Source organism: Piliocolobus tephrosceles, chromosome 21 (assembly GCF_002776525.5).
Source record: "Piliocolobus tephrosceles isolate RC106 chromosome 21, ASM277652v3, whole genome shotgun sequence".
NCBI classification, from domain to species: domain Eukaryota; kingdom Metazoa; phylum Chordata; class Mammalia; order Primates; family Cercopithecidae; genus Piliocolobus; species Piliocolobus tephrosceles.
The window spans coordinates 13121830-13131060 of record NC_045454.1 but is presented as its reverse complement, the minus strand read 5'-3'; the positions used below and the strand labels follow the sequence as shown (position 1 = coordinate 13131060).

The window sequence follows — 9231 nt, the reverse complement described above, 5'->3', positions numbered from 1 at the left end:
CGAACTCCTGAACTCAAGTGATCCACCGGCCCCAGCCTCCCAAAGTGCTGGGATTACAGGCGTCAGCCACGGCTCCCTGCCCTGGCCCCGCCATTTTGTAACTCAGTGAGTCACTTCATCTCTCTGCTTCCGTTTCCTATTGCCCAGGGCGCTGCATGGCTTATGTGAGACAATATTCGCAGTGCACTTACATCAGTGCCTGGCACATGGTAAAACTGACTACATGTATTAATAGTATCATAAGTGCCAGGAGCGGTGGCTCACGCCTGTAATCCCAGCACTTTGGGAGGCTGAAGCGGGTGGATCACGAGGTCAGAAGTTTGAGACCAGCCTGACCAACATGGTGAAACCCTGTCTCTACTAAAAATACAAAAATTAGCCGGGCATAGTGGCGCGCGCCTGTAATCCCAGCTACTCAGGAGGAGGCTGAGGTGGGAGAATCGCTTGAACCCAGGAGGCGAAGGTTGCAGTGAGCCGAGATCGCGCCACTGCCCTCCAGCTTGGGCGACAAAGCGAGACTCCGTCTCAAAAAAATAAAAAGTATCATAACTAAGACTTGAACGCGGAGGGATAACAGCCTCTGATACTTGAAACCTAGTCCTTCTGGGGAGGAAAGCCCAGGTGTGTGGCAGGTAGAAGGGAGGGTGAGCCCAGGTGATCCTCTTGCTAGCGCAAGAAGCCCCCAAGCACCTGCCTCCAGCTGAGCAGCTCGGCGCCTACTGGCCCTGAAGGAACTTGGGCCCAGGCTGGCGCTCAGTGGCACCCCCTCCCCCGGCCTCCCGCTTCCCGCCCTCACCCCGCCCCGCGGCGCGGCCTCACCAGCTCCCCCTGGGCAGCCCAAAGAATGCGAAGAGGTAGGTGGGGGCAGGGAGGAGGGCGAGCCGCCGGGGAGAGACAAAGGGCCCGAGTCTGAGCGAGAGACACAAAGACGCGAGGAGGCTGGGGAGATAGGGGAAGTGGGACAAGGACGCGGGGAGGGACCAGGTCCGGAGGCCTGCCTGGAGCCCAGCCCCACCCAGCCCGGCCGGGCCACCGCAGCGCGGGGGCCGGTCTCTGCTGCCCCCTGGCGGGTGGCTGCGGTGAGAAGGCGGTGCGGAGCAGGTGTGAGAGGGGAGGACCAGGGCGTGCCGGGAGGTAGCGAGGGAAGGACGCAGAGAACAGAGCAGGGACGGAGAGACAGCGAGAGAGACTCGCACGCAGAGATAAGAGACGCCGAGAGGGAGACACAGAGACAGGGACAGAGAGACGCAGATAGAGACAGAGAGAGACACACAGAGACAGAGAAGCACAGAGATAGAGAGGCGCAGAGATAGAGACGGAGAGAGAAACACAGAGACAGAGGCACACAGAGACAGAGAGACAGGCACAGAGACAGGCCGATAGAGACAGAGATACACAGAGATAGAGACAGACAGACACAAAGAGACAGAGAGGCACAGAGTCAAAGGACGGAAAGAGACATAGGGACCAAGTGACCCAGAAACAGTGACAGACAGGCTGGCGCGGTGGCTCATGCCTGTAATCCCAGCATCTTGGGAGGCCGAGACGGGAGGATCGCTTGAGGCCAGCCTCAGCAACACAGTGAGACCCACCCGCCGCCCCCCGCCCCGTCTCTTTTATTTAAAAAAAGGAAGAGAAAGAAAGGAAAGAAAGAAAGAAAGAAAGAAAGAAAGAAAGAAAGAAAGAAAGAAAGAAAGAAAGAAAGAAAGAAAGAAAAGGAAAAAGGAAGAAAAAGGAAGACCAGAAACAGAACGATACCGAAGCACGAGGACCGAAAGACCCAGAGAGGCAAAAATAAGGGGACAGAGAGGAAGACCCAAAGAGAGTGAGAGACACAAAGACACCTAAGAGAGACAGAGAAATCCAGAAAGAAACGAGTGCAGCGACACCTAGAGTCCAGGGCAAAGATTAGAAACGCACGAGGGTACGGGAGACAGGCTCAGAGCGATGGGCGCGACCTGCGGGGAGGTCGCACAACCAGGACGTGCAGGGGGCAGGACCGTAAGGCCCCACGTGCGTCAGGCAACTGTGGTGAGAGGACCCGGGCAGGCAGGAAAGGGCATGATTCGAACTGTGGGCTGAACTGAGGCCAGGACGGACTGAGCTAAGAGACCGGGCGAACTACTGCTAGGGCGAGGGGCGGGACTGGTGGGGGCGGGGCTTCTCGGGGGGCGGAGTCGGCTGGAAGGTCCTAAGGGGGCGTGGCAAGACCTTGGCGAGGCGGCCTGTAGACTGGGGGCAGGGGGCGGGGCGCGGGACCTACTCCGGAGCAGAGGGGCGTGGCTAGACCTTAGGGGGCGTGGCTTAGCGCCGGGAGCAGACAGAGACGGAATTCTGTGGCAGGGGCGACTTTAGAATCCTGGGGAGGAGCGAGAATGGAATCCCGGGGAGGAACAGGCGTGGAATCCGGGGGGCGGGGTCAGAACGCCAGGAGGGGGCGGGGCCGGAGCCGGGGTCGACTCGGCTCGGGGGAGCAGCGGGTGGATCCTGTGACGTCAGCGGGTTCGAACCGCCGGAGCTGAGCGAGGGGCTGGGGGTGCCGAGCCGGGCGGGAGAGCTGGGCCGGGAGAGCAGAACAGGGAGGCTAGAGCGCGGCGGGAACCGGCCCGGAGCCGGAGCCGGGGCCCCACAGGCACCTACTCGCCCGCCCAGCCTATCGGCCCCCACAGAGTGGCCCGCGGGCCTCCAGCCGGGCCCAGTCCCCTCCCGGGCCCTCCATGGCCCGGGCCGTTGCCCTCCTGCCGTCGAGATCGCCGCCGACGCCGCTGCTGTGGCCGCTGCTGCTGCTGCTGCTCCGGAAAACCGGTGAGATGAGCGGACGGCCCCCTGTCCCCGCGCGGACCCCCCCCTCCCTTACCTTCCGAACTGGGGAAGCCAAGCACCTTCCCCGCCCACCCCCGGCTCCCCGAGCCCTCTCTCGCGTGCCCCCTTCCTGACTGGCCTCCCCGACTCCGACCCCCTACGTGTCCGATTCTCTCGAGGAGACTCTGACCCCTCCTCTCTGCATCTCTCTCACCACCACCACCATCCTTCTTAATCCAACTGCCCATCCTACGCCGGCTTGTCTGTCCCCCTCCCCCTTTCTCGGATTCCCGCGCCGAAAGGGTTAAATCCGAGGAAGGCCTGGCGCCCCCTCCCCACCTCGCGCCGAGCAGTTCACCCGGATCTGGGTCTCTATCTCCTCTACCCGTGTCAGGAATGTGGGGAATGTTCCCCCTACCTCCCGCGGTAGGATCTGGAGGAAGAGGCGAGACCACCCCCTCCCCCATTTTTCCTTCTTCCCGGCTTGGGCGTCTGAGGCCCGGAGAGAACTGAGGACAAGGGGACCTGATTCGGATCCCTTGGAGGGCGAAGGATAAGAGTTCTGGCGACTTAGGGGGAAGGGCCTGAGCTCGGAGCTCCAACCCCGAACCTCAGGGAGTTGGGGGCTCTGACTCCGTGGACTCCAGAAAAATTAGGGGCCAGGGGCTCCGTCTTCTGGGTCCCTGGTAGAATGGAGGCTAGGCGCTACGTCTAACTGGGATATAGGTAAAACTGGGGGCGAGAGAGGATCAAACTTGTAGATTCTGGATTTAATTGTGGGCAGGGGGCTTCGTCTTCTGGGTTCCCAGCAGAACTGGGGGGACAGGAGACTCGATCTCGCGGGCTTCAGACTTAATTGTGGGCAGAGGAACGTCTTCTGAGATCCAAATAGAAGTGCGAGCTGCTGGCCCCGTCTCTTGGGCTCCAGATATGATCAAGGGTTGAAGGCTCTGTCTTGAGGCTGGAGTCTCAGTCGCCTGAGTCCCGGATACAACGGGAGGCCCCGAGTCCCAGAGGCTGCGAGCCCCCTCCCTTTCCCTGTGAATGGTCGGGGGCAACGGAGACGTCGCCGGGGAAGTTTTCCTGGTTTCACTCTCGCTGAGCCAGGGAGGGGCGGGGCGGGCGCTCCTGGCTCCGTGTTCCGGACTCCCCGGTTTCGGGACCTTATCTATCCTCTGGTGGCGCCTTTGTCCTCAGAGCCGTAGCAGGAGGTGGATGAGTGGAGCCGCCGCCCTTATCCCCCGTCCCTCCCATTGGGATGCCTTGGACTCCCTGGCGTCCTTCCATCCACCCCACTAGGGGAGGAGAGCGGCCCCCCTGGGGAGGGAGGGGCTGGGAGGAAACCCTTGAAAGAGGCGCTGGCCCCGCCCCTTGCAGGTGACCCGGCTGTGTATTCCCAGCGACAAACTCTGGGATGCTAGAGTTTCCCGAGGGTTTGCGCAGAAAAGAGCTCAGGGGGATCTTGGGGGAACCCCGGCCACCTCTCTGGCCTCATTTCCCCCACGATGGCTCTCACTGGCCTCCCAGGTTTGATCCACAACGGGGGACTTCCCGTCAATCCCCTGCCTCTCCCTTCAGGCAGAAATAGAGAGGTGAGATCAGAACTAGCACCTCTGGGTGAATTCTCCAAACCCACCAGACCCTGAGCCTACTGTTGGCTTGGTGCGTGATCTCACGCAAGGCTCCAGCTTGCCCTGGGAGACAGGTCCTGTTTCTGTTTCCATCTTACAGATGAGGAAACAGGCTCAGCAAAGGCAAGCCGCCTTCTCAAGGTCTCACAGCAGGTCCCAGGGAAGCCCGGCTCCAGTTCTTCAGCGCCCCTCACTGGGTGGGCTCCAGGAAGTGCCTCTGAGTTTCCATTTCCTCCCTCGTAAAAAAACTGAGATAACAATCCCTTCCCTGCGGACCATCCGGAAGGCTCCAAGGCCCCACTGATTCCCTGTCAAAGCTCTTAGCACCTGGGGAAGGAGCTGTCGAACCCTTTCCTGACCACCCCCCACCCCAATCCTTCGCCTCTGCAGTCCGCTGGCTGGCTGCCTGGCCCGTGCTCACTCCAAATCTCTCTCTCCCCTCCTCCTCGCTGTTTTCCTCATTCCCTCACTTTCTTTCCCCCTCTTCATCTCTCTTCGTTTCTCACCCTCTCCTTCTCCATCCTTCTCCAAGCTCTCTCTTCCCCTGTCCCCATCTCTCTCTCTCCTCTCCATACCTCTCTAGCTCCACTGCCTTCACCGCTTGGCCTCCTCAGGGAATGCGGGTGCACCACCTGGGCCCCCAGCTGGGCCGGCTCCCCTCCCCCAGCTTTCTTCCCTGCCCATCCATGTGTCCATGTCCGCCAGGCAGCCCCATGTAGTGGAGGGGGAGGGGAGCAGAGGGACGGCAGCCTGGCTGTCTCCTCTCATTAGGGAAGGGGGACTGGGCAGAGAAGTGGGGGGGTGGGTATATAGAGAGGCTGGAGCTACAAGGATGGTGACAGAGGCCAATAGAGGGACGCGGTCAGACACGGATTTAGGAATGGGGTCAGAGACACATCTAGGAGCGGAACGGGAGGATGGAGGGGAGGTGAAATCCCATCACAGGATGAGGCAGGAAGACACTGGAATGGGACTGGGACAGAGGAGGGTGGGGGAAGGGAGACAGACATAGATACCAGATGAAGGCAGGGACAGCAAAAGGAAAGGGGTTTGGTGACAGGCAGGGAGCCCCAAAGACTCCAGCTGTGGAAGAGCGGAGGTGCTGTGACCCAGGGAGGTCAGTGTACAGGGGGCCTCAAGGCCAGCGACATGTGTGGGCCACAGGGAGTGATGAACACAGGAGGGACAAGGAGCTGGGCACATGGGCCAGCTCCCCCGCCCCTGCCTGGGACGCTGTTACATTTTTAATGTCCCAGCAATGCTGACAAATGGAGCAGGAGGGGGAGGAGAAGTGGGGACCCAGCGAGATGGGCCAGGCTGTGAGAAGGTGTGGGGAGACAGGGCACTGGAGACCCAGGAGGCAGGGAGACCCCACGGTCAGAGACAGAAACAGACACCCTTAGAGACGTAGACCAGAAGTCTTGGGAGAGGAGAGCCCCAGGAATCAAGGCAGAGAGCCAGGTTCCAGAGATAGGGAGACCCAGACGGAGAAAGAGACCGGAGATGTCAGACATACAGAGGAAAGAGGAAGAGAGTGACTAAGGGGGACGGGGTATCTTCTCAGGCTAATGAAAATGTTCTGTAATTGCTCGGGTGATGGATGGCCAACTCTGAATATACAAAAGCCACTGAACTGTACACTTTAAATGGGTAGATTGTATGGTATGGGAATAATGTCTCAATAAAGCCATTACAAAGAGACAGAGAATATGAGAGGCACAGAGCGGAGACCAGAGACTCTGGGAGACACAGATAAAAGTGGCAGAGGCCAGGCACAGTGGCTCATACCAGTAATTCCAGCACTTTGGGAGGCTGACGCAAGAGAATCCCTGAACCGAGTTCAAGGCTACGTGAGCCCTGATTGCACTACTGCACTCCAGCCTGGGTCACAGAGCAAGACGCTGTCTCAAAAGAGAAAATAGTAACAGAGACCCCAAAAGAGACCCTGGGAATTCGAGACACAGAGGGACAGGGACCTTAAGAACTAGACACAGAGAGAGAGAGAAGAGACCCTGGAAGACACAGATAAGAGACAGTAGGGAGACCATTAAAAGACTTTATTTCTTTTTTTTTTTTTTGAGACGAAGTCTCGCTCTGTCACCCAGGCTGGAGTGCAGTGGCCGGATCTCAGCTCACTGCAAGCTCCGCCTCCCGGGTTTACGCCGTTCTCCTGCCTCAGCTAGTAGAGACGGGGTTTCACCATGTTAGCCAGGATGGTCTCGATCTCCTGACCTTGTGATCCGCCCGTCTCGGCCTCCCAAAGTGCTGGGATTACAGGCTTGAGCCACCGCGCCCGGCCTAAAAGACTTTCAAGAAGCTGGGCACGGTGGCTGGCGCCTGTAACCCCAGCACTCTGGGAAGCCCAGGCAGGTGGATCACTTGAGCTCAGGAGTTCAAGACCAGCCTGGGCAACATGGCGAAACCCTGTCTCTGCAAAAAATTTAAAAATTAGCCAAAGGTGATGGTGTGCACCTATAGTCCCAGCTACTTGGAAGGCTGAAGTGGGAGGATCTGCATGAGCTAGGAAGGTTGAGGCTGCAGTGAGCTGAGATCACACCACTGTACTCCACCCTGGGCAACAAAGCAAGATCCTGTCTCAAAAAACAAAACAAAACAAAACACACAGATTAGAGGCCAGGGGGCAGGTGCAGAAATCCAGGCACAAATAGCCCTACATCCTGGCTGCTGCAGCCGCTGCTCACCTCCCAAAACCAGCTCCCGGATTTCCGCTGTTGGGGGTGGGCACTGTGACTAATGCAATTAATTAACTAACAAGGTGGCTGAGGCAGCAGCTGAGGCCAGTACTCAAAGCCTCTGGCCTTCAAGGGCCTGCTCTAGTCCCGACGCGCCTTGCCATAGGAGGGTGGGTCGCTGTGCTGTATAGATCTGTGGGGGAAGCCAGGCCCTGGGGAGCCAGCCAGGCAGGAGTCCAAGAGCCCAACTTCTCCTCCCATAGACCCAGGTGTCCAGCCTCAGGCCCCTCCTCCCTCAGACCCAGGAGCCCAGGCCCCAGCCCCTCCTCCCGCAGACCCAGGAGTCCAGGCCCCCAGCCCCCCCCCCCCCCAGACCCAGGAGTCCAAGCCCCCAGCCTCTCCTCCAGGGTTCCATAAGTCACTCTGCACCCTCCTCGCTGCCTTGGCCTACCCACCTATGGATCTCGGAGTCTCAAGCTGTGTCTGTCCCCATAGTTCTCCCATGGGCTCACACCACTCCCTGGACAGCCTCCACTCTGCCATCACAGGAAGCCTGCAGGTGCAGTCCACAGGGAGAGGAAGTGTGTCTGGGGACCCAGCTCACACCTCATGAAGCTGTCACCAGTCTGGCTTGCCCAGTGACACTGAGGCAAGTGAGGGAGGCTGGTGTTCCCATGGCCACAGTCCCCCAGCTATGGTGCTGGCCATGTCCTGACCAAGTTCACGGCACAGCCCCTGCCTAGCAGTGTGCTGGACGGTGGGGGCTCACTCCAGGCCGGCCATCCTCCTGGCTGTATCTCCCTTGTCCCCACCTGACATGCAGAGCGCCTGGGCAGCGGCCCTCACCCCTGTCCCCCTTACCTCCACAGCCTGTCAGCCTCCAAGTCCCTATCCTCCCAGCTTCTCCCTGTCACCCTCACCGCCGGTCCCACTCTCCCATTCCAAGTTCTGAGTGTGTTTCCAATCTAGCCCTCCTCCATCCCCATAGCCCCTACCCTGATCCTGGCGCCTCTTCCCCCAGACCCCTGCCCCACTGAGGGCTCTTTTTCTTTTCTTTTTTTTTTTTTTTTTTTTTGAGATGAGAGTCTCACTCTGTTGCCCAAGCTGGCAAGTGTCTCAGTCTCTCACTCTGTCATCCAAGCTGGTTCAGTGGCACCATCTCCGCTCACTGCGACCTCCACCTCCCGGGTTCAAGCGATTCTCGTGCCTCAGCCTCCAAGTAGTTGGGATTACAGGTTGGTGTCACAGTGCCCAGCTAATTTTTGTATTTTTAGTAGAGACGGGCTTTTACTATGTTGCCCAGGCTGGTCTCCTGAGCTCAGGTGAGCCACTGCACCTGGCCTGTGAGGGTTTTTTCTTTCTTTCTTTCTTTCTTTTTTTTTTGAGACATGGTAGCGGGCACCTGTAATCCCAGCTACTCAGGAGGCTGAGGCAGGAGACCAGACAGAGCAAGACTCTGTCTCAAAGAGAAAAAAAAAAGAAAAAGAAAAAAAACACAGAAAAGACTTGAGCTTGTTTCCTGAGGGCTCTGTGCAGAGGAGGGCGTGTTCTGCTGCCGTTTCTAGCGGGATCCCTCTGGCTGTGCATAGGAACAGACCACAAGGACAACTGCAGTCCTCCAGGTGGGAAGTGGCAGTGGATTAGACTAGGGCAGGGACTGGGGAGGCGTCAGAGGTGATCTAAATAGATACATTTCAAAAAAAGGAGGTGTCAGGGATTCCTGATAGATTGCTTGTGATCTATCACAAGTCCATTTTGTGTGAGACAGAAAGAGGTGAAAATGCATTAAAAATAGACTGTAGGCAGGGCGCGGTGGCTCACGCCTGTAATCCAAGCACTTTGGGAGGCCAAGGCAAGAGGAATTGCTTGAGTCCCAGGAGTTTGAGAACAGCCTGGGCAAGAAACAGTGAAACCCCCTTTCTACAAAATAGATTTTTGTTTAGTTAGTCAAGTATGGTGGTGCCCACCTGTAGTCCCAACTACTCAGAAGGCTGAGGTGGGAGGATTGCTTGAGCCCAGGAGGTTGAGGCTGCAGCAAGCTGGGATCACACCACTGCACTCCACCCTGAGCAACGGAGTGAGATCCTATCTTAAAAAAAAAAAAA

The 9231-nt window shown here is 58.3% G+C and overlaps 1 protein-coding gene across 2 annotated transcripts in view; it reads left to right on the top strand.

Annotated features, from left to right (window-relative positions):
• Positions 1-2367: 2367 nt before the first annotated feature.
• The window catches only part of NECTIN2 (nectin cell adhesion molecule 2), a 41713-nt gene continuing 34849 nt past the window's right edge, over positions 2368-9231 (top strand). For both annotated transcript variants that reach the window (XM_023194448.2, XM_023194449.2), the window contains exon 1: positions 2368-2805. In XM_023194448.2, the coding sequence (XP_023050216.1) occupies positions 2718-2805 (88 nt within the window). In that variant the 5' untranslated portion in view covers positions 2368-2717. The remainder of the gene's footprint in view (positions 2806-9231) is intronic.